The sequence below is a fragment of the Chanos chanos genome, chromosome 6 (assembly GCF_902362185.1).
Source record: "Chanos chanos chromosome 6, fChaCha1.1, whole genome shotgun sequence".
Classification (NCBI taxonomy): Eukaryota; Metazoa; Chordata; class Actinopteri; order Gonorynchiformes; family Chanidae; genus Chanos; species Chanos chanos.
Genome location: NC_044500.1, coordinates 28,729,896 through 28,755,893, shown reverse-complemented (window position 1 = coordinate 28,755,893; position 25,998 = coordinate 28,729,896). Strand labels below are relative to the sequence as shown.

At 38.4% G+C, this 25,998-nt stretch overlaps 1 protein-coding gene across 3 annotated transcripts; it reads right to left on the bottom strand.

The window, feature by feature from the left end:
* Positions 1–1,437: 1,437 nt before the first annotated feature.
* On the bottom strand, positions 1,438–19,434 carry slc11a2 (solute carrier family 11 member 2). Of its 3 annotated transcripts, XM_030778742.1 has the most exons (17): positions 19,320–19,434; positions 15,056–15,131; positions 12,475–12,620; positions 11,945–12,064; positions 11,705–11,824; positions 11,296–11,402; positions 10,981–11,051; positions 10,814–10,881; positions 10,248–10,403; positions 9,971–10,129; positions 9,740–9,826; positions 9,405–9,524; positions 9,100–9,249; positions 7,548–7,621; positions 7,094–7,247; positions 6,703–6,756; positions 1,438–2,083 (listed from the first exon to the last, which is right to left on the bottom strand). In XM_030778742.1, exons 2-17 carry the CDS (start codon positions 15,087–15,089, stop codon positions 2,006–2,008), a joined length of 1,698 nt encoding a protein of 565 aa, XP_030634602.1. In that variant the 5' UTR covers positions 15,090–15,131; positions 19,320–19,434; the 3' UTR covers positions 1,438–2,005. The 3 variants fall into 3 exon arrangements, with proteins under 3 accessions (XP_030634602.1, XP_030634601.1, XP_030634603.1); XM_030778741.1 differs by lacking the exons at positions 15,056–15,131; positions 19,320–19,434 and adding an exon at positions 14,372–14,425; XM_030778743.1 differs by lacking the exons at positions 1,438–2,083; positions 6,703–6,756; positions 7,094–7,247; positions 15,056–15,131; positions 19,320–19,434 and adding an exon at positions 14,372–14,425 and having other exon boundaries at positions 7,544–7,621.
* Between the last annotated feature and the right edge of the window lie 6,564 nt (positions 19,435–25,998).

The window sequence follows — 25,998 nt, the reverse complement described above, 5'->3', positions numbered from 1 at the left end:
GAATTTTCATCTATTGAAATATTGACATATGTCACATACAGCAGACAAACAAAGCAGGGAATGCATTATCAGCGGGTTTACTGCAGTTTAATGATGTTTTAGCAGGGTGAGAGAACCAGTGTCGAGATCGGGTTGGCTGTGTGGCTAGTTTGTATGTCTGGCTACAGACTGGCAGTGTTCACAGTAGCAGCAGTAAACACAATTGCTAAATGTTTGCAGCATCTTTGGTGTTTTTAGTGCTTTCAGGCATCCATATATAACATATATATATATAATATTTAAATTGAAAATAAAACTATTTAAACAGTTCCAGTACTAAAAAGAAAATTGAAGCACATTTCATGAATATAATCTGGATTTCTCTACTTACACTACTGCTACAATAATAATCACTTCTCAGTCAGAGATAGTTATGGTTGTTTTCTAAGTCATTAAGTTCCTTTTTTAAAAAATTCCTTTTGTGAGGGTTAGAACATTTTGATGAAAGTTTTGTGTTAAACCTATGCCAAGGAGTACATCAGTCAAATATTTTTCAACAGTTTTAAGGTGACACATTTCTTACAATAGTAAGGAAAAAAAACAGATGAGGATCTCGTTGCCAGTAAGCCAGTAGAAGTTAGATTTCTAGGAATAAATTATAATAGTTTGGGGCGGGGATATGTTAGAATATGCCAATCTGCCACTTATTCTTTTTTAATATTTCTAGCAAAAGCACCCTGCCACCTGAGAGACACTACACCAAAACCTTGAGAGATCAAAACTCTCTCAAACTCTGGAAAATCAGAAGCTTTAGGGACCACAAAAAAAAAAAAAAAAAAAAAAAAAAAATATATATATATATATATATATATATATATATATATATATATATATATATATATGTGTGTGTGTGTGTGTGTGTGTGTGTGTGTGTGTGCGTGCGCGCTATGTAGCACCTTTTGCCTGGTCATTCGTACAAAAACTTTGCACTTAAGGCTGCTAGTGTCCCAATTAAGCACATGTTTACAGCCAGCCAAACACACTAAGACAGCTTAATGAAGGCTAAAGTTAAGCCCATTCTCTGTTGTCATAGCAAAGGCCAATTTTTCTGTCTTGGGATGTGAAATCAGTCTAACAAGTACACAGGCACACTTAAGATTTCTGAAGCTAATAAGACCCTTTGGGTATTAAGGTGTGAGTTGAAGAGAGTACAAATACTTGTTTTTTTTTTCCAGTACTCATACTGTCATGTAGGCTTACACTTTGCAGTTTCTGCAACTTTGACCAGACTGCTTTGTAGCCTACGACTGTACTTTTGGTTTGGCTGTAACTGAAAATCTTAAGAAAGCTAGAAAAAACGAAAAAGAAAAAAAAACAGTATAAAACCTATTGATCCTACTAACATTGGGAAGGATTTGTTTTGTAAAGAATTTTGCAACATGGTTGGTAAGAACACTGTCCTGGAATCTCATCTGTCATTTGGATTGTTCCCTAAACGTATTGCAGCACAACAATCAGGCTCTCAATTTGACTTTCTCAAGAGAAAACTTTTAACTGCAATATGCAAGAGGAATGCATATCATATACACACCGTAACAGACATTACAACATATTAAACATCAACAAGCCAGTTTTGTTTTTTGAAACACTCTCAGTCATGATTTGATCAACAAACCAATAATTTCAAATGACAATCTACTTATTGACATTTTGATAATTATCTGCTATATGGTGTGGACAATGACAGTATGAGGTTCAAGTTCAGCTTAACTGGCATTACTTGATCAGAAACAATTATATCAAACCCATTATGGCCATCATAACAGATGAGTTATACATATATTCTCTCTGCAAATTGGACATAAAGCATGTGCTATCTTGTACCTCAAGTAATGTAGAGGAAAGGTCACTTATATAGTACTGGCACATAGGTACAGGAGCGCCTGTGGCACCATACTGGCCTGAATTCAAGTCGGTTCAACGGCAAATTGTCTGGGGCTGATCCCGAAAAACTCCAAATATCTTTTTATCTCTCCACCAGCTCTTCACCGTTCATGTCATTCAGCAGGTAAATATCGGTATGTGCAGTCAACCCCAAAGGACCCTGAAAGAATTAAACAAAAAGAGAAATTAGGGAGGAAAAAAGGCACTTCAAACAGGCAAAAGTTTTTACTTTTGTTCAATAGGTGATACGAAATGGCACAAAATTATTTTTTGAGTGAACTGATTTTCTGAATCAAATTAAATTAGATATTCCAAAATTCTGTTGAAATGGCTCAGCTGGTTCATTTAATTCCAAAAGCTGCACAACAAAGCAAAGCACAGTTTTCACTTTCTATTGGTCTACAAAGAAAAATGAAAAAATGAGGTTTGGCATTAATAAGAGAGGTTATGCGTAAGCCGTGAAAAGTTTTGGCTTGCAATTAGCCCTTTTTCATTTAGCCAAGTCTGAAATCTTACATTGTCATGCATTTAAGACTTAGTCTAAAACCTTACTTGTGTCATGTGAAACGTCAAGATGCGTGAGTAAATATTGAAATATCATATGCGAGACACAAACAAACAAGTATGCACTAGCCAAGCAGCAATGCTACGATTGTCTTCAACATTTTCTTTTTGCTTCATTTAACTTAAACCTTAATTATAAATAAAAGGACCTCTCAGCATAACTTTTTAATTTTCCCCATGCGAGAAGACCAAGCAGGCATTTTGCAAGATGATCAAACTATTATGTGAACACAGTAAACATAGCAAACAGTACTGACACGTTAGCTGTGAGAATGGATCTAGGATAACCAGAGATGAGTCATTAGATTTTACTTACAGTATAGGAATCCTGTACTACAGGAACAGAAAGCTTGCAACACAGATAAAAAATATTGAATTATAGTATTATATTTTTATAACTTATATGTTCTACTGTGCCTTGCAGCAACACCTTGTCTTACGAATCTGGTTTGAGCCAAAGTAATACAAGAGTGCCTCATACTATCTTAAAATGTGTTTTGGAACAGTGTAAAGACTGTCTTTGGTAGCATATATCTAATGTACAATTTAATTTAAAGAGAAATGTTGTCCAGTTACTGTGCAAATACTGTAAATATTCACTCTTTATTACTATCGTTAACATCATTATTACTATTACATTAACATCATTATTACTATAACTGAGTCGAGTTGTTTGCTAAAATTTTGTCAGTGCTGTATAATATTTTGTTGTTCAGCAATATCAGGTCAATTGCAAAGCTCATGCTGTTTTTTTGCTGATGAAGCTGCTTTTAGATAAAGTACACAATCATTCCAGTGGAGATATACATGCAGTGTTACAAGGAAAGAACATGACCAAACCAAATACTTAATTGAGAGAGACTGACTGCTAGCTAGAAGGAACAAAAAAAACTTATCTTGGCATCAAAAGCTACTGGTAACTATTATGTGGATATTGACAACATTAAAAAAAACCCAGTTCCTTCCAGCTTTGCATGCAGTGTGAGTCACATGCCATTTAGTATGCTGTAATGTACATGTAAGTATAGTATAAAACACTGATTTCTCTCTGTTTATTTCTTATTTATTTATTTTTGAATATTTCATGTACATTTGTTTTCACGCAATAATAAAGCAAACAAAATTGTCTCTTTTCGTGGAGTCACTGGATCATTATCAATAATCTCATGGCAATCTGACAACTTAATCTTCTCCATATAAGAAATAAGAGGAATATAATTGAACAAACTGATATGACACATGAAAGTTCAAAGTTAAAATATTTCAGTATCACAGAAAGGCAAAACTCAAATGTATTAAAGCCAAAGTTATACAAGGCCCCTCCATTCACGATCAAAGATTGTCATCAAATAATAAATTAAAGTGTGCTCTCACATATATGAATGCTTTTAGCTTTGTTTAATCAAGTTAAACATTTCAGTGAAGAAATGATTAAAAATATATATGTAAATAGACTGCAACAATATTGTACGTTACTTGGAAACCTCCAAAAACATTACAGTACAAGTATAGTCTAAGAAAAGAAAATTAAATTCAACAAAAAAAGAGGTCAGTGCAATGGATGTTTTGTGCTATTAAAATATCACAGATCACACAAACCCTTCATCAAAGTCACAGTGTGTCAGTTCTCTTCCAGACAAATACAATGAAAACTCTGTTTAAGGGACCGTGTAATCAGGAGAAGAATTATGATACTCCTAAATTTGCCAGATCTGACCATATATAGCATGTAATATAAAAATACATTACAATATATTTTGCATGTGAAAAGAACCTGAATGTGTGGCTCAGACGCAGGGGTAAAAACAACGAATGCTATACCATTCATTCTGTTGTCATTAGTAAGGGTCAAATTACTTGTCCTCTTCCAACATTTTTATTATGCACAGAAGCTCAGAGCAACGTCGAGAAACCTTTTCAGTGTCAGTGTCCTAATTTTTAGATGTATTTGCAAAGTTCTTGTGGGCTCCTACTTCCTGCAGGCAATGATTTAAAATGTGTATAATTCTCATGAAATTTGTTGCACAGTTTCCAGTTCAGAAAGCTGCCAATCCTAAAGTGGATCACTTTACTCATAGCTATTGACACAAACATTAAATGAATGGAATTTTGCAGTTAACTGAAATATTACACATGTATAGACTAAGGGCTGCTATGAGTGTAGTAAGAGTATGGGTATAGTATGAGAGAGTATGGCATGCAGGGCAGTCCTAAAGGAGGTGCCAAATTGCGATATGGGCATGATTTTATCTAGCCAGCTCACTCACAAATTTTCTTGAACATTTGCAGACTAAGCAACACTACTCTGTTAAGATCAGATCAATACGCTGAAAAATATAACGGAACATTTTTGTTTTGAAGGTGTCTGACACTTAGCAATTACCTTTTATACAAAAACCACATGAAATTGGTGTGGAAACAGCATAACCAATTTGAGAAGTAATGTTCTATTTTAAAAATGACAATTACACACAATATGTATGGCTCTTTGTCTGCAGGATTCATGTGTGCATTAATATTTAGAAAGAAAGACAGTGTTGATTCTCTTGTCACTTCTGTTGGTGAAATTCCAATAAAACACATGTCTTACATGTACATTTCTAACTAGAATACACTGTAATTTCAATTAAACAGACTGAAATTTGTCAAGTCCACCAGAAAATAAAATTCAATCAATGGGGGAAAAAAAACAGAATTGGCCCTGCACACATTCACATATATGACCATGATGTGTCAAGAACGATTTCGTTTTATATGCCGCTTACTTTGGTGAAACTGTATCTAAGGGTGATAACCAAGGAAGAAAACTGTAATAGTAACACTAGTGGGCACTATTTTCAACTAAACAAAACCAATCCAATAAGAATACAACAGATGAAGGCCTGGATGAGGTAGGGCAATTGCTCAATGGAAAACCCAGTTTGAACAGGCTAACAAGAGTACTTCCAAGTATCCAAGCATTATTTAAAATCTATGGAAAGTTAAGACCCTGATTAAAAAAACAGGACTTATCTAAACACAAGGGACCACTTATATTTATTCTTATGTCCACAAAATCTGTCAAACGTCAATGGCAAATTCAACAGAAGAGCACACACTTCAGCCGTCACAGTAAACTGCAGAATTCAAACACCTCTCAATGTGGGGAAAAAAAACCCTACAACAGCCCTACTTTCACTGTAGCTTATGTGTGTCACACCATGTAAAACAGGGAACTGAAGAGGACAATGTGTATCCAAGGGGAAAAACACACAATACTGTTTTAAGGGGCTGGAAAATTACTTTTTGTTCAGCTTCATAGTACAGAAGAAAAGAATTCACTTGTACCATTATGTAAATCAACAACATGCTACTAGAGCTGCTTTGTACGCTGTGTATATTTGTGGAGTTCTGCATGCATCCAAAGGCACTTCAGTTAATACAACAGGAAAAGAAAAAAGAAATCCAGTGTGCGTGAGAACGTCGCTTCGGGAAGATGCATCTTACAAGCTCTACCACAACTTCTCTGAAATGCAAAATGCTAGAACATTCCATAGCATATGAAACTAGGTCAGGTCTGATTGTATGAGTAATCTATTGAAATTTATAATGTCAAAGTAATGAGAGAACGACCTAAATGAAATTCTTTTATTCTGTGAAACAGGTGGTTATGTTTCTGAAGACAAAATGATGGAACCTCCTGGGAGCTTCGGGGAAATGTGTGGTTACAATGTCCAAATGACATCCATAGTCCAATAGCTGTTGTTAAATGGTCCACATTAACATATCTTTCACTCTTGATCACAAATCTGAAATTTCATCGGTGAAAACTCCTCGGAAAATCAAAAAAAAAAAAAAAAACTTGACAAGGAATGCATGTGGGTTTGCCAGATTTGCTCTGATTAATCCAGTCCTTCCTGATCATTATTGACTAAAGGATTAGGATAAAAAAGAGGCTTCGTTGTAGCATTTGGACAGTGCATGCCTCCAGTTTATTTGGCTGTCTGAAGATGGGACAGCCTTTCCAAACAGTCAGGGCTTGAGAAATTCTCACAATAAATTGCGTGAGAGTTCATTCCTTAAACTAATGTGTTTCTAATTAACTTGATAACAAACTCTACCACAAAAGTGTTTTTTTGATGTCTGAAGCTGTAGTGGAATAGTCAAACCATTTGCTTGGATTTAAGTTTCAGAGTCAGTCTGTTCCTCTATTAGCACCATGCCTGGGTTCCTTACCCTGCTGCAGATCTCTGGACATGGGACACCCAGGGCAAGCAGACACAGCCAAGACTGTGGGAAAACAACAGCACAGAGTAAGCATTACGTTTATCCACATGAGCATATATTACACACTTCTAACCACACAGATGTGTAACTAGGTTTTTAATCAGAACATCTGAAGATGGAGGGATCATCTCAGCAGGTGATGCTTTATACAGTTTCACAGAGAAAACACAGCCAAAAAATGGCATTTTAAGTGGTTGTAAACTTTATATTGTTCAAGTTGTTTATTTGCCATATTAATAGACATTGTGATTTACTACATACGGTTGTTATGTTAATAATATCTTAATAACTATGTATTTTAACATACAAGTTAAATATGTCAAATTTCTTGTTTACGTACCAGATAGCCTACGAAGACAAGGTAGGCAATGGAGAGGAAAGCAGCAAAGACGTAGAATACCACACTGTTCAAGGCTGTTACATACACCACCACAAAGTACATGTTTATGGCACAAACCAAAAGAATGACCACCCCTCCTCCAATTTTCCACGCCCTGCGAACACACAGACAGTTAAGATGATGTGAAAATGTCGTACATCATGATTAAGAACATAAACAAAATCTTTACATGTACATAAAAAGTGCATAATTTTAATATGTTAAAAATGCATTCATTTTAATTCAAGTCGCACTTTTTCATTGACGTTTATGATTTATCTGCATTGCCCTGGGATTTTTTTGTGCTCAGAAAACAAACTGTTTGTTTCTGGACCATATCTACTCAGAAGTTGTATTTACTAATAATAGACCAATTCTACATAGATATTACTGCACTGTTGATCATAGTACTCACAAGCCATTGGCAAAGTCGTTCATTAAAGACGTCAGACTAGTGAAGGTGAGGATTGGAATCAGGGCAAACGGTAGCTGTCAATCAAACAAGACAAAGAGACATTTAGGGAAAAACAAACACACCCCATTACAATAAATTTGAAATCATGTTTGGAACACTGTGTTTTTCATACTAAACATCTTTACAGAATTGACATTTAAAAGTTACTATTATGATGCACTGAAATTTCGGCAGGTAGTTGGTATTGGCTGACACCAACCAAAAATTATAACTATTGGCCAATAATGTGTAAATTAGCTACTGAAATTCATTCAATTCAATATTGTTGATTCAAAATGACAATGATGTGATTTAGAAATGGTGGCTAAGACCATGGCAATAAGAACATCATTCATAAAACTAAACACCCTTTTTTCTTGCTTTCTTTTTTGTGTCGCCTGATTATGCAATAAATCTGTGTCCAGCATCCAAGCTGTTTTTTCCCCTAACTCTCACGCAACACATGACAGCAATGATGTCTGCAAAACCACAGCCGTATAGGCCTATTTCAACATTTCGGAAAAGGACAGCAAAGATTTGTAAGCACTTTTAACCATTTTGTAACTATTTGTAAACTGTTCTGGAGAAATATCCAGAATGGGTAAATCACCAAGAATATTTAGCACATTTAATTTTCCACGTGGAACAATGACACCCCCATCAGCATGGCTATTTCATAACCAAAAAGGTAAACTGGACAAATAAAGTACGTCTTTTTTCCTGACACCCTGACTCAACATCCATTAGCTTTCACAAACTCAGTTTAAAGAGCCCTGCCATACTCTATGCACAAGATGTTATTTCTCAGATTTCGTAATTTGCCTAGTAATGTACAACACTGTGGCAATTCACAGGCTCCTAACTACATCCACATCAGCACTCAGTTAATCAACGACCATACAGAGATAAGACCTCTGCCCTATCAGTGTACTTAGTATTACCGTGTTGTGGAATTGCAAAAGGATTTGGGGAAGTCATAAATCATATTTAGATATTAACTAACATGTTAAAAAGATGGCACACTGATATGTCAAAAGTATTTCACACAAGGGTACACACATTTAAATAGATAAAAACTCGCAATTTCAACTTATTGATTTTAAACACTGTTGGTACTGACTATTAACTTTTATAGTACCGCATCTGCCATGGTTTAAAGGTTGTGTGTGGATCTGTAATAGTTACACAATAACTGATTAAAACTCACGTGCATCAAAACACATGTACAAAATGCATATGGCAACCTAGTTAAAAAATGGCTAATTTTAAGGTCTAGTTTGACAATGCTTGCCAGTGGGTCATCAGGTGAAAATATTTTGTCATAACAGTTATGAGACAAGATATATTGATAAGAAGATTTTTATTATCAGTTGACCCCGCTGACCCTAATCTGTACCTTTGCTTTTAAGTCTTGAAATAAGCCAGTCTGTGAAAGTCCCAGTATCTTTTACACACAATGTGATCCATGTGAATTATAGTCCCAAATAACTCCTTTTCGCGAGTCCTAACCAACCTGCATGCTCTGTAGCACGTTAAGGAAGTCGTTCATCCCTGTCAGATGCCGTACATCCTGGAAGATGGCCACCAGGAGAGTGGGGGTGATGGCGATGGAGCGAGTGAGGAGCACCCGGGCGAAACGAGACCAGCGCAGGTTAAGGAAACCCTGTCAGGCAGCAGGAGGGAAGAGAAAACAAGAGAAATATGTGAATATATAGATAAATATGACAGAAAATGATAGCAATATAATATAATAATATAATTTTTCTCAGATAATATTTACTGAGAAAGCGCAGAATGAAGAGATGAAGCAAGTCTTACTTCCATGACAAACTGGCCAGAGTAGGTTCCCGTCATGGTAGAGCTCTGTCCAGCCGCAAGAATCCCGATGGCCCAGATATACAGGGCCGCCGGACCAAAGAAACAACCCAGGACTACTCCCTGTACACAACAGACGTTTTAGCATTTCAGAGAAAATCAACAACAAAAAAAAAAAACAGAGATTTAAAAAAAATCAGACAGAGCAAATAGTCTAAAACTACCACCTTAACACTGGTCATGATAGTGTTAACAACTTTCAAGGAAAAGTGAAAACAATTTTATCAATATTGAAAAGACAGAAACAACAGTCTAGGCAAAAAAAACAAAAAACACACCCCTTTGTAGATGTCAACTTCAAGTGTGCTGTTGTTGAGTGGGAAGAGGTCTGTGTGTGGGCTTCCAGTCTTATTACACATCTGGTTCTAGAGGGCAAAAGAACGATTGTTTTTTTTAATTTTATGTTTTAAAAAGACTTGCCATGATTAATTTCATTACGTTATATCCTGAGGAGAGCTTGACCTGACTCTTTAACTTAAAAACATTTGCGTCAGCTGTGCTATACCCACCACTTCTACATTGGTCTTGTCATAAAAAGCCTCCGCAAAGACAGCCACCACAAAGACATTGATAAGGAAGGACACAAACAGTGCAATGGCTGACTCAATGAAGAAGTATTTGTTGGCCTCTTTCACCTCCTTCCTGTTACCACGATCTATCTGACGAGACTGCACGAGAAAAGAGAAGAGGTTCACTGAGAAATGCATTATTCGCATTTGTTATTGATATTATACTTCACGACACCTTTAACAGGCAGCAACTACAAACCTAGCGTTTGTCTTTTACCTTAACGAGAGCAGAGTGTAAATAGATGTTGTGAGGCATGATGACGGCCCCCACAATTCCCACAGCCTGTTCCAGCTGCACGGGACCGCAGCCCTGACAATACGGCAAAAACATGCCCTTCAACACCTCGCCCTGGTCCGGAGCCACCAAAACATACTGTCGAAGAGAAAAGGAGAAAAATAAAGTTATACTTACATAAACATTTATAAACTACTTCCCTTCTACCTGTTCACAGTTTAAAAACCTCAGATTGCTGTACAAAAAAAGGCAGTCCGGACTTGTTTGTATCGTTCTGATGTCAATTAAACACACAGTTGCTGTTAGTCTTATGTCAGGCATGTGAGAAATGGACACACACACATACAAATAGGAAAGCCACATACACCTATACAATAATAAAAAAAAAAAAAAAAAGCAAAACTGAAGGTTATAGAAGTTCTATAAAAGTTATACTTAATTTGATCTGACAGGAAGAGAGGAAACAGTTAGAGAGGTTGAGATAACGTGTGTAATAAAGTGAGGAGATGATCATGTTCTGTTTAACAAGGGCCAGAGGTCACACTCACCTCATATCCGAAACTGATAGCCATAATAGTTATGAGGAACCCAAAGAAAGCCTCAAGTTTCCTCAAACCTTAAAGAGAAATGATGACATGGTTCAGTCAAAAGAGCAAGACATCTATGACACTAAGGCTTGTTTTCTTATGTTAAGTCTTATTCAGTCTAAACCTACCATATTTGTCGAGAAAGAGGAACACAAATGTGTCAATGATGGTAATTAGAACACCTCCCCACAAAGGAATCCTGCAGAACAATAACAAATTTAGCTATGGTACATTACTCCATCCTCATTAACCTACAGCCATTCAAAAAAACTAGCAAAGTGTCACCTGCCAAGTTCAGGATATGTCAATATGTCGACACCTCAGTAAATGGTATGACTTATGTAAATTATACTCATGTCTTTGGACGATGTATGAGTGTGTAAATAACATGCAAACTGATCCTGGGCTGTGTGACTCTTTTGGGCCCAGACCGGAAGGATTACCTGCCGACAGACAGAAGATTGAAGGCGATGGCACAGCCAATGACCTCCTGCATGTCTGAGCCAATGATGGCCAGCTCTACCATCAGCCACAGGATGATACGAGGCACCTGCCGAGTCAAAGCAAGAGGCACGGCAGGAGTCAAAGCAGCAAGAGAGGAGGAAAAGGTGTGTGTTTGTCGATAGGTGACAAATACGTATCTTTTCTGTTTAATCTCCATATAGTTACTGTTGAAGCTGATAAACAAGTTTTACTCTTCATGATTTACAGTCACCAAAAAAACCCTGCATTATTTGTTTTGAGGTGAGAACTCTACAGTCAATAATGAATGTTAAGGCTCTAAAATAACAGCTAGCCTCTGTCTAGGCAGACGTTGGGAAGTGTCTTGGGTAGAGGTTGTGTTGGACTCACAGTAGGGTACTGTCTGTGGCAGACCTCTGCTAAGTGCATGCCTGTGACCACGCCCAGGCGAGCAGCCAATCGTTGCAGGAGAAGGCCAATGATGGTGGCCCCTAAGAGGACCCACAGGAGCTGGCAGAAGGGCAAACCAAATCACATATAAACTCTAATAAGTAATTGACCAATGAGCAGCGGGAGACAGTCACTTCTTTGTCAAAGTCTAATGGGAACGTTTCTGGTGTCTGGCTGTACCTTAAATCCAGCTTTGGCTCCAGATTGAAGATCTGATTCAATGTTTCCAGGGTCCAAATAGGCAATACTCATCAAGAAGCCAGGTCCGGTAAAGGCCCACAGCTTCCGAAAACTGAATATCTAGGTGGGGGGGTGGCAAACAAACAAACAGTGAGGCATGTTTAGATAACATATGGATAAAGTTTTGTATTTTTAACTGGTAACACTTGAGAAATGTTCAACAAACTAAGATAACACCAGCCAAACAGGAACAGCACACAGAGCTAACACCCAAACAGACCAACGCGCATATCATGGTTGGAAAATTAAACAACTGCTTAATGCTGCAACAAGCTAACAGGTGAGACAAACACAGCTGCCTATTGCTGAGTGAGCGGCATAATTCTTCTTCAGTGGAGCAGAGACCAGCCAACACTAAAAACAACCACAGTGGGTCACTGTTGATTTCGCATTCAGGGTATTGCATGTTAGAAATGAATAGAATGGTCACGCAAAGACAGCGAGTTAAAAAGCCCTCTGCAGCCGTTTACCTGGTTGACGTCATCCGGGACAGGAACCTTCTCCTCAAAGTAGGTGGAGAAGGCGTCCTCCTGGGCGACGGGTGACGTGGGTGGGGAGATGGAGCTGTAGTGAGTGGGGCTGGACTGGGTGACTCCATTCTGCACAGGAGAATCCTCTGTGGACGCAAGAGGAGAGAAAGCTAAAGGGTGCTGGTCATTACTACACCAGTCCATGGTTTAGACAGTACATACTTACAGGCTAGAGTTACTACTGAAGGCCTATGGTTTAGTTATACTCACTTTCATGAAGGCTAAAATAGTGTTTACATAACTGCGTCACACGAACAAACTGGTAATGTTAAGAGAAAAAACCTGGTAGGTTGTAGGTTTGACACCGAAACATCATAGTTCACTATTGACTATTATCTGTTCATATACAAAACCAATGACATAGAAACTGATGAGTGTAAGTCACTTTGGATAAGAGCGTCATTCAAACAAATGTAATGTCTTTTTGATATGAATCTTAAAGAAAAAAAAGAAATTGAGAGATTAATGGAGGTAAACACAAAGCGTCAGAGAGTGCAAAAACAAAACCATGCAGGGGGAATGAAGTCCACACATCTGGTACAGGCAGTGAGGAGGAACTTTACACAGTGTTGAGACATCTCTCTTTAGTCACAGCCTCGTGATCAGATGCCAAGCTCAGAGAGAGTCCGGCCACCACGCCGAAGTCACACTAGTCACAAAACTGATGTGTAACCACAGTTATGGGGCAACCTCACACCAATACTGTGACAGTAACCATAAAAATACATACTACGTAACTTAACTTAATCTTAAATTGTCACTGTCCAGTGTTTTGTTTTTCCCAGAAACGGTAAACATGCATATGTAAGCATGGAAGTGAGTTTCATGACACCATTCAGGAACAGGCTGGGTAGTAAATGATAGGGTAGGGTGACCATATGTCCTTTTTCCCAGACATGTCCTCTTTTTCGGACATAAAAAAATGCATCTGGCTAGGATTTCTAAATCGCCAAAAATGTCCGGGATTTGGCTTTTGCTTTCCACAGTCTTTGATTGTGTGTAAATTTGCATTGCTTTGACCTTTTTCTTTAGGTCCCACCCTCTCGCACGCCACCAATGTACGGTCATGTACACTATCATGCCAGAAACATTGGTTAAACTGCATCTCATTCATTACTGTTAACACTGCAGCCACAGCCGAGAGACCTTAAGAAACTCGTAACGCCACCAAACCTTGTATGGAAAGAAAAATGGTCATCTTGTCACTGTTATTATGCTAGCAGTTTTTGTCTTATTAAAGACCAACCGGCTATGAATTCTGGCAGTTAAGTACAGATACAGCAGTTTCACATTGCTTTGTCAACCATCAGCCTTACATTTGCGATGGCAGGAACCAAAGTGACACACACTTAAATTTCTCCATAAGTTAGGAGGGGAATACATCATCCCCTTCCCCCACCCTCGTGCCATCCTCTTTTTTGAAAACCAAAATATGGTCACCCTATGATAGGGCATAGTTATGGGAGATAAGGTAATCTATTAAATCCCATTCAGAAAGAGCTGACGGTGAAGATACATCCTGTCAGTCAGCTTTAGAGCAATTCAGTGAGGTTTCAGCGGAAACCAGCCATAAAAACATCAGAACTTCAATGTGACATATCAGCCTGTCATGTGTATTTCTGTCATATGGTTCAAGCTCAGTTCCGTTTAAATTAAAACACAACCTAAAAGTCATTAACTAAAGTCTGACAATACAGATTACCCAGCAAATCAGAAGTGTGATTAAATGCATTTGAAAACATGAGATCCTGAGATCCAGGACTGGCTACACACTTATTTCATTGTTAAATTCCCAGAAAAAAAATAATGTAACAGTAAAATGACAGGCACTACTTACTGAGTCTGGAGTGTTGGTCCACTGAATCATGCTGCTTTGCCATCTAACACTCAGACTGTTATCTCAAGTAAGATACAAAGTCCTGGTGGCTGAATCTTTTGACTGTTTACCTACTTTGATCAAGTTTTTTTGGCAAATCATACATCTGCACTCTCACTGACTTCCCCTTTAAATATACGAGTCAGGAAAACACAGCCAAACTGTTCCCTTCACTCACTGCACCAAGGCAGGGGGGAAAAAAAAAAAGAAAAAAAGTTTAGTCATGATCACCTGACTTCTATTTTTGTACCATTACACAAGCACACGAATGAATATGCATACGCCTCAATTCTTTATATTAAAAAACCTAAATAAAATAACATTTAGGCTAATCAGGGTAACAGTTGTAAAGTTAAGCACTGATGTAACTCCAGATACTCATGTATTTGCACAGGGTCTTTCTTCAAAAGAGCACAAGATAAAAACAACATACGACCAACTTTGAGCAGTGAAGTTTCGCCGCGACCTGTGTTTTCATTGTTGGTAATGAGGTTAGGAGGAAATGCTGTTCTCTGACACAGGCAGCCTGCTCAGGGTCCCTCTGCCTCCCCCCACCCCAACCCCAAGAAAAACATACCACAGAGAAGAGCATGAGAAAGAGCAGATCGTGAGAGGCTAATGTTTCTCATATCATTAATGCCTTACCTTCCAGGAGGTCTGGCTCCTGATCCATCTTCATGGGACTGGACTTTCACTGCTCTGATCTGCTGCAGGTCTCTGACTGACAGACAAAAGTCAAATGTTCAGTAAAAAGCTTTTTCAGTCGTTAAAATGTCTTGACATTTACTTAAACAGCAGGTGCCTGTATCCAGAGTAACAGGACAGCTAATCCTTCCCGACAAGAGAATTTTTCTCTTCTCGGTGCACAGTGTTGCAATGTGACGCCATGTCAATTATTTGAAAAAGCCAGGTATGTCCCAAACCACAAAATATTGCAACATAGAGTGCACACCTTAGCAAAAAAGAAAGAAAGGCCTGTCTAAGGACATAGTGGGAAGACATCTGTGACCTCTGTATTCAGAAGGGTGGAAACTGGAGAATCCAGAAAAGTTCATCCAAAAGTTTCTCTTTTGAATTCCTCTGTGGTCATGATATTAAGACGTGTGGGGGAAAGTATTAGGTTTTGTTAAGGAAACATTTACTCATGGTCAGAGAAAGATTCACAATAATGACCAAAACAAGGCCACACTGTGTCTGACATGCAGCCTACCAATGACTGCTGGACTAATCTGGCATTCACTCCTGATCCTCAAAAATCACTTCATCTCATTAAACGATGATTTGAGATCGACAAGGAAAAAGACTTCAGAGACAGTTATGGATTGCCCATTTTTAAGCCAGTTACACAAAACAGCAAACAACAACTAAATACAAACTGTACGAATGTAAGAATCCACAGGATAAAATAAAGAAGCATGCAATACGCTTCCCATAAACTATATTTCAGCATTTTTCTGAGGACAGAAACGACGAGTTTTAGCCAGGTGGGCTTCCCTAGAGTCCACAGACCTAAAATCTGGCCTTGTGCCTTCTTACATGGATGTTTATAAAAACGTTGCCTGGCAAAAAGTATTTAACCATAGTGGGTACCATCTTTTACCATTTCTATTTTCAAACATAACAGAAATGTACTTAGCAGAAACAACCCTTGTAAACGAGTCGCCAGGTTTAGTAACATGTCGCTTGGCACAACACAACAGGACAAAGCCCTCAACATCAGACCCTTCATTAAATAACTGACCCTGACAAAATAAAAACCTAAAAAAAGTCATCTCATTCAAGTCTGTATTTAAAAAAACATCAGTAATACCCTGTGCCAAATGTGCATTTCCCTCTACCACAATAGCTCCTTTGAAATGAATTAATTCATCACACTTTTTCAATGTCTGGGCAAATTGCTGTAAACACACTGAAAAGGTCAAGCATGATCTGATGTGGCCTGTTTTCAAGGGCAGTCCAACACCACCCACAATGTTACCAACTTGTTCTAGAACTTCACACTTAAAAGCAAGGCGTCACCACAGGGAGCGAGAACTTTTCAGTCAATGGCATGCTAATCAAACAGGTGACTTGGACAAAAGTAAAGGAAACATAAATAAACAAACAAATAAATATTGGTGGTATATAGTGTTGCGGTCTGAGTTAATTGTAGTTTAGTGTGATGCTCTTTTTTCTCTCCAACCAAGAACTGAATTCGCCCATTGCCACGTGGCTAAAATGGAAACTTCAGAGCAGCAACACAATAAAGGAAACAAATATAGTGTGTAAATCATGTAACCTACTTACAGCCTGGGTGAGAGAATAGAGTCTGTGGACCAAAGAAAATTTGAGACTGAAAGTGGGAATGCGATTCCCTCTCATGTGACACCAACCAGACCAAAAAAAAAAAAAACAGAAGAAAAAAAGTGCAACAATTTTTCCCATCTAGGGTCACTGACCCCTCCTTTTATTCCCTCCCACTGCTAATCTGTGAATACCAGTGAACTTGATGTCTGATAACCCCAACCGAACAAGGACCAGGGGTAAACGCCCTGTTTTTTTTCTTCAGAAAAATATGAATTCAAATTTTGTACATAAAGTCTTCATTATATTACAAGAATCCTCCCACTGTTGTAACCAAATGTAAATACCTCGTTGTGGTATAACACTGTCTAACACATCAGAAGATCAACGCGTTGACAGCTCCAAACTATGACTGAACACCAAGCTGGTTTATTCACATAAACTTCAAGACAAATCTTCATCAAGGAATCAAGTCATGGTTCTTCCATCAGACACACATCTACTGTCACTTCCCCTTAAATCTGTCAACTGCTCCCTCACCCATAAGCTTATGTTCACTTATTGTAAAACTCCATTCAAGTAAGTTAAAAACAGAATCGGCTAGCTAAGAGCAGCACAATTTGGTGTTAATTAGTTTATTAGTGTTTATTAGCTAGGCTGTAACTTTAAGAAAAAATGTTCTAGTCGCTATTAAGAATTAATTAAATGTGATGGCCTCTGTGTCAGTAGAACAGAAGTTATTAGGCAAAGCAGCTCCAGCCTTGTACGCTTTATTCTGTGTTTTTCCGATGGACAGTATCAGACCCATGTTTGCTATGAGCGATTACACACAGGTCTAGGACTATATTTATGGAAACACAAAAGAGACTTCGTAGATAAGAAAAATAGATACTGAATAAATATCACTTGCCTTATTTTAATATTCAGCGTAATCTTTAGTTTCTGGCTTTCCTTTTCATGTACTCACATTAAAAAATGAAATGTCAGATGGTTTAATACCTCTCTTTTTCATTTAGCTGTATAATTTAGCAGGTCGGGTTTGAGCTAAGGGAGATGATTCATTTCATTTGAAATAGTAAAAGTTCTGGCATTACCTATTTACTTTTGATTAATCTTTTCATAATGTTAGCGAACAAAACGCATGACCTTACACATTATGTTCAGATATAAATATGCTAACGAATATTAACCGATCATCAAGAAGTAGCTTGGCATATTAGCTGCCTGACAGACTGCCTTTATTTTGGTTCTTGATTACCCTATGAGGATTACGGTAATGGTGTATCAAAGCAAATAAACAACGCTGTAAAATGGGCAAAGAATCTCCATTGCACAATTTTAAACATACCTTTGGCGTTATTTTAAGCTTAACTGTTTCCTGACTTCCCTTATGTTTTGCTGGTTATTCATTTGACTACTGTACGTCTATCAGGTCGATGTGTAGGTGAAGGCGCAACATATAAACCTTGCACATCGTCATCGTTATAGCTTCCCCATACTGCCGGGTTCAGAGAGGACAGATTTTACATGCTTTGACCCAGGATGAAGCGTTTTAATTTGGCTTCATAAAACACAGCACTATCATACATCAAATAGTCTGAAAAGAGGTTGACTCAGGTGATACTGATCTCAGTTGACGGAAGACAGTCATCATGGCTATACGCTTCACGTGGCGGTAATAGAGGCTTAAAAGTGACGTTTACAATAAATTAACCTAGTTACCCTAGCTACCTAGCATGCCATTATTAACTGTACAAAACAGATTAGTAACAGGTTGAAGATTATGATCAGTGATCAGTTACATGACGAAACAAGTCGTGTCATCTTCCCAGGAAGAAGTATGAAGATGACAACGAGTTCTCAGTACGTGTGTTTAATGACCTGAACACGTTGCTGGTGTTAGTTCCACGACAATCGGTCAAAAACTTTATCCGACCCGTGCTAGCTAACAGCCAAACTCCCTGGTGACCTAGTCATAACAGCCAAGTGTAATGTAGGGTAGAAGGCAATTAGCGAATTTCCTTACAATTTATTATCATTGTCAAGAAACACAAGATAAATATAAAGTTAATTGAGGTTTATGTATTCGCAGTCAATCACATCAAGCGCCCGGTTAATTGCGTCCCATCACTGACAGAACTAGACCGACCGGCTGAACATTCTTGGACATCTCGTTCCATGTTCTTAAAAAAACATTACGGCACCTTACTGTTCAAGGAGCAGAGATGCATCACGGATCTGCGACGAACCTCGTCTTTCAATCACCGCACATTAAGCTCTAAGTTGGTACATATGACTTATAAATCCGCAGGCATGAGCTGTCCGAGTTCGCCGAACGCCACGGTATTGATTTTATTCACCAAAGCGAGAGTGAGCACAAAGAGCCCCCAGTTCGTGTTCAGAAAGATTGTGATATTAGTGTGCCTTCAGACATTCATAAACACGACATACCTTTACGTACGCTAAGATTCCTTCAGAAACGCCTTGTATCTGGGATATGTTGCAACAACTTTGTTAGCAATCTTGCTACGTTGTGTTCCTTGTCCTGCCCTGGTTTCCTTACATTGACCAATGGAGTAAATAACATAGCCCATACGTAATTTTCTTCAACAAAGATAGTTCTTACCTGGGTGTAGCTTATCTTGTTAAGCGTATAGTAATTTAACATAAGCGTACTATATTATAATTTACGGAAACTGTTAGACAGCCCCTAAACATTTTTCAATGCCCAGAAAGGTGACTCGTAGCCCGTGCATCGGCTTGGACGATTTGCGATATCATTGGCTGATGTTCCTCATGACTCTCAAAGGAGGCGGCACTAAAGAATACGTATAAAACTGGCGCTGAGGAAACACGGAAAATGTGTGCTACATCAGTGCATGACCCTACCTGTACGTACTGCACCGACCCAACACAGTTGAGCAGTTATCATGCATTCTTTATATATAAACAAGTTATATGTATAACCAGAATGTTATATATACATAAACATCATTTAATTTCTATTCTGAAGCTAAAAAAAATATTCAAAACAACTCTTCATTGGCCTGGGCATGTATTAAATGATAGCAATAATGTAGCAAGTATATTAATACTCGTCGAAAAGTCGATATTACAAAGCCGCGTGACGCAGATATGGTAACGGGGTTTGCTATAAGTTAGTGCACGAAATTATTTTATAAAGACGCGCGGTTTCATTAAACTCCGTCAGTGGAGAAATGTGGACTTAAATGATGACCTCATCTGACTTGGGTTCACCACAAGGTGCTACCCTCTGAGGCAATCTAGCCCCAAGGCTAGGTTCACCCTGTCAGTCCAAATCCAATTTTTTGAATATCCGATCAGAGTCCGATCTTCCTGATTGACTGTTCGCATTATATATTGCAACTGATCAGACCCGATCTGTGTGTCCGGGTGGCTATCCTCATTTTCGGTCTTATCCACATTGGTTGCTATGACATTGCGCCCGAAATTAGAAGTAACTGATATAAACAAACTAAAGTGGAGGGTAATGGTCCTTGCTTATTTACGACATGGCAATGTGGAGCCGTGGCGCAAGTTTTATAAAAATAATGAGACCGCGTCAGAGATGTAGGAGGCTTGCAGCTTTATTTCGCGCAGCCGTACCCCCGATATCACTCTCGAGCGAACGACAACAGCATATCAGTGGCTCCCTCCGCTACCAAACTAGCATGTTTCCTCTACGTATGATGTACACGTGAACTTTACCTGGCGAGTCACAAACGTAAAAAGAAAACACCTGAAATCCGATCAGAGCAGTCAGACCTTTAACGGATTTGCAAAAATGCGATTTGAATCGGTCTTCAAATGACATACGAATGTGGTTTCAGACGGATTTGTAAAAATCGGATCTCATGTGATTTTTGGTTGTCAGACTTGCTACATATGATCGGATTCCAATCGGATATGTACATAAATCGGATCTGGATTGACAGTGTGAACATGGCCTAATTTACTTTTATCAGCCTATGCCCAAATGGTGCGTCTACTTCTGAAGACACTCGAAACCTCTCTCACTTGCGACACCTGCTGACCATTAAAGGGCAAATCTAACTACGTATTTATGACAGGCAAAGCAATCAGTGTTGAAAGGTGGCTCAGTGAAACGCGAAAAGATGATAGGCTACACGTTATGTCATTAAATGCCTTAAAATTTAAAGAGACCAAGTTGCTCGATGAAAATGCAGTACCGCTATTTACCCTATCACTAAAATAAAAGCGGAATCCGTGAACAAACAAGGGGACAGTTTTGTCTGATTCGCCGCATCTTATACCTTGTTTTAATCAGGGATGAACAGTAACGAAGTACATTTACTTGAGTACTGTACTTAAGTACATTTGTCGAGTATCTCTACTTTACCTGAGTATCGCTTTTTTCTGGAAACTTATGATTTTTACTCCACTACATTTGAAAGACAAATATTGTACTTTTGACTCCACTACATTTCTATGAAGGTTCTCATTACTCATTACGTTGAAGCATAGCTTTGAAGTCATCGGACGAATTTTCTTTCCTAAAATGCGATAGGCCATATTGTGTTCATCACAGGAGAAAAAACAATCACAGTAAACTACTCTTATGCTGTCATTTTTTAACAGCTGCATTTTTTGAACAGTTGAACTTGGCTTGTAATGATGGCTACTAGACAGATAAAGATGATAAAGATAAGTATAACTATAAAGATAAAGGTTTCTCACCAGAGCACCCATGGCCATATCTGAAGTCCATGTTTGAGAATTTTGAAATGAAAAAAGATGTGTCGTTTTAAATGTTTGCTATGTTTATCGCACACAAACTTCATCAATGCCTTCAGAAATTCGCCATAACACGCACACACACACAGACACACTCACTGCCATGCTGTTTTGTGGGGGTGGGGTGGGGGTGTTTAAAAAAAAATGAAAACGACAGTGGCTGTCCTTTTGTTGATTCAGTTGCGTCTCTATAGGCTTTGCAGTATATTCCACAAGCTTTTTATACTACAGGTTCTCCAAGCAAGTGTGTGCATACAGTAGGTTGTTTCAGAGTCATTAGATTCTGTCAATGCATTGTGGCAACAATACAACAATATGTTGACATTAAAAAGAAAATGTACTTTTGAATACTTAAGTATTTTTAAAAGCAAGTACTCCAGTACTTTAACTCAAGTAAAAATTTGACTGAAGAACTTTCAGTTGTATTGGAGTAACATTTGAGCAGGGATATCTATACTTTGACTCAAGTAATGGAGTTGTGTACCTTGTCCACCTCTGCATTTAACCAAATTAATTTTGATTTCAAGATTGCCAACAGCTTTGTAATTCTGTAATGGGAATGCATGTGTGCCTAAGACAACTACATTTTCTGGTGGAAATCTTTGTCAGCTTTACGAGGCGGTTGAGCCCTAGGCCATATCAGGACTCAAACCCATGTTTCCGGAAAAACAGTTGAGAGTTGTGCATGCACATAATGGTATAATTAACTGGAAGAAGGTCGGTAGCTCATAATTTTCTGTCACTTCTTGTTTTTCTTGTATCACAAGAAAATGAAGACATACTCATGGAACATCTCATGGATTAACATACAAAAGCACGCACACACACATACATTATAAGTCATTATAGTCTATGGTTTTCCCATGGATTCACTGTGGATTGACTGTCATAATACTTACAATACTTACCTTCGGTTTGCTTTTATTGGCTTCAGTGATGTAAAATGATACTGCTCACAAAGTCTTCTAGAATTTTACAGCTAAAATGTACAGATTAAAACTACAAATAAGATCAAAAGAGTTTGACCGGCATCATAGACACTGTAGACACTGCTGCAGTGGACATGTACAATTTATTGGCTGTTTAAGTTTTAAAATCAGACAATTTCATTTTCGTGCTAAACCCATTGAATTGTGCAAACATTACACTTCACATATCGCCTCAGCCACCCCTGCAGTCCCGAAAAATGCACACCTGAGTAAAATGTGGGCCATAGAACCTCGAACGATTAGCCAACGGTGCTCAACTAAAGGTGCTCAGTGCAGTCCCGACGCTATGGGCGGGCATTAGGGTGCCTGGCCCGCCCTGGACGAGCCTGTCTGCGTCAAGCCCAGTTTATACTTCTGCGTCGAATCTACGCCGTAGGTACGGCGTACTGCGCAGCCGCGTACCCAACGCCGTAGCCTATGCCGTGGCCTCCCTATAAATGTAACGACGCGTCGCTGCGAGGCGCGTTGAAGCAGACCACAACTGTGACTAGTCCGCTTGGTAGCATCACCTTCCTTCTGCTCAACCGGTTCAATAGTCGTACACACTATCTCATTCGATGTCTTCTCTCTTGTCTGTGTTGCAGTAATTTCAGTAAAAGTAGCTGTTGTTCAACATTTATTTGCTCCAACTCCAACACTCAGTTTCAGTCGCGATTGAAAATTTTCGGCAAATGGCGAACTGAGCGCTCGTTACTTTGAGAGCTCCGTTTGTTCTTCCCCCAAAGTTTAGAAACTAGTCCTTCTTTTGAACGCAAAACTTGTTTTACAGATATTGTTATGCAAGGACTGAATTCCGACTTTTTATTTAACATTACTCCACCGTTTGTGATGCACGAGGAAATCAACATACCAACCCCATTTCCCACCAGTCATCAGTCCTTGCTTCTTTGCACAATATTTTTTTTATAGGCCACTGTTGTCAAAACTTATCATTTTGTCATTTTTATCAATTTGCAGACACATAAGTCCCGAATAAAAATAAAAACGTGTTTGGTCTGATAAAAAGAAGATAATTTAAACGATTTGATTGGTTTGTCGAGATGATCTGGTTGTGCGTTTCAGTCCGTTAAGCGTTTTTACATACAGTACGCGCAGAGAAAACGCTTAATTAATAAGCAATATTTCCCCTCTGACTACATTCTCAAGCTTTTGGATATAATTAGTGCTGAAGGAAAGCTATAATCATGGTAGATTCTGAGTCTCTGTCATTTTAGGCAGGTTCTAGCTGGTTAAGCGTTTTTACATATGCACATAGAGAACGCTAATTAAAATATCTCCCTTCTGACTACGTTTTCAAGCTTTTAGATATATTTAGTACTATGGAAAAGCTATAAATATGAGCAGTTTAGAGTGTATACCTGCCTTTTTTGGTACTTTAAACCGCGTTAAGGATTTTTCCCATTAAACGTTATAGACTGTCCCCCACGTTTACGATTAGCGGATTTTGCAACTGGAAGCATGCAGTGGACACTGTGAAAGGACCCGGCGTCAAAAGAACACCAGATTCATGAAACCATGTGGAGGGAGAAGGAGAGACGGATTCAGACCGGTATAGATGTCACAACTCCAGTCGATGCAGAACAGTTGAACTATAATAGACACTACTTGTCATAACCAAGGTCGTCCAGGGCTGGCAAAAATCACAGTAGAAACACTTTTGCCAAACAAGAAGTAACCTACTGTAAAATATTCACTCATTTATACTTTACAAAAACGGTTGTCAGTTTAACTCCACTTAGAATACTTTTTTTTAGCAGGACTACTTCTACTTTTACTTTTGCCACCTGATATCATCGAGTTCCTTGCGTGAAACAGCTACCTTTAAAGTTGAATTTAGAGGTGACCGTGATGATTTTGATTGTATAGCTGATTCTGCGCAATGGTGGTTGTCCATAGGCGACGTCTCTGATTTATCTGGTTCACGATCAAGTAAAAACTGTTAATAACGTGGTAGGACGTGGGATTTAATGTAAATTAACTAATAGATCATTAATGTTATTATGCAATGAGGTTGGTTTTTCCCCTCCCCCGAAAAAATGTGAAAATGTGAGATCTTCTTAACGTATTAATTGTACAAAGTTGGGTGTCTCTGCCAATTACCTGGATAATTTGATCACATGATCAGATGTTAGATAATACAAACGTATTTTCACGCATTTCGTTTGGAATCCACGGAATAATTATAACGTTTTCGCAGAGTCGACCAGTCCTTTGTACTGCAGGTTTGCGTTCTCAGTCTGTAAATTTCACAGCTCGTACATTTCCTGCAACCAATCAGAGTTACGGATATGGTACATTAGCCATGCAAGTAAAGATAGGCGGTTTAGAGAGCATGTTTACAATGTATTTAACTTTCATATAACAAAGCGATGCTTTTATATGATGCATTACGAGTTTCGAGCAAATACATGTTACTTATAGCACTCACATTGCATGCTGCAAATCTGTTCATGTCCGCGGATGTAAGGGAACAACACAGAGGAGCAAATTATTAAAAACTGCACAGATGCTAACTTGTTAACTGCGTTTTATTTAAATTTAATTTAATATCTTATACGTCTATCTTGTTATGCACGCCAACAAGAATAAAAACAATTCGTACTTAAATGAATTAATAGTTCAAGTGAATTCATAGTAATAGATTACTCGACATCACAGCAAAGAAGAGGCTATGGTTGAAACACTACTCCTACTCTGGAGGCAAGCACCTCCTATGTTTTGCTGCACTCCCTCTTCTGTTTATTAAAACTTTGCCTGCATGCCCCTAGTTCCCTTAATGTAAATCTGCTATTACTGATGCAGCTGAGCAGAAGGGCATACTATCCACAAATGAATATGGAGACAAACACAGACAAATCTGTTGGCTACCCCCATAGTGCATAATACATGATCTGAAAAAGTTATCAGCACATTGACAGACACAAAAAAGCATGTACACAACTGTAAAAATATGGCCGTAAATGTTTTCAGGCACGACTCCAGGTCCTTCAAACTATTTGATTTTCACATTTCATGTATCTGGTGTGGCATTTCAGTGTTGATCTGAACTTCACCCTCTTCTGTCAGTTTGGATTTACTTCAATACGAACTACAGAGACAGAGAAAATAAAACTGTTATAATGAATCGAGACTTAGTTTATCAAGTTAATGTGCACCTAAAACAAAAATAACAATTATTAAAGCAGAGTCCTTACTTGCCTTTAGTACTTTATGGCAGCCTCCTGTCAGATGTGCCTCAAAGTGGACATTCCCTGTCCAAGTTGTCTGTTGGCACATTTGATGTTGAGGGTTCGCAACAGGGTGCTTCTTCCAAAAGCATCTTTTTATTCCCAACATCCTCTTCACTGCTTTCCTTTGCAGTATTGTCATAAGCATCTTCTTTCTTACTCTGCTCAAAAAAATCTCTCTCAGATAATTGGTCCTCACCCAGAGTGCCCTCTACCATTTCTTCTTCTTCTTCTTCTTCTTCTTCTTCCTCTTCTTCTTCTTCTTCTTCTGCAGAAGGAACAGGAGCCATCTCATGCACACAACTTCTTATAT

Bases quoted from the DNA above. Each gene is read 5' to 3' on its own strand.
- slc11a2 (XM_030778741.1), bottom strand. From the start codon at position 14,414: ATGGCAAAGCAGCATGATTCAGTGGACCAACACTCCAGACTCA. The intron at 10,882-10,980 runs GTAGGTTTAGAC...TTTCTCTTTAAG, and splicing joins CCTCTTTCTCGACAAATATG to GTTTGAGGAAACTTGAGGCT. The intron at 10,130-10,247 runs GTAAAAGACAAA...TTTCTCGTGCAG, and splicing joins TACACTCTGCTCTCGTTAAG to TCTCGTCAGATAGATCGTGG.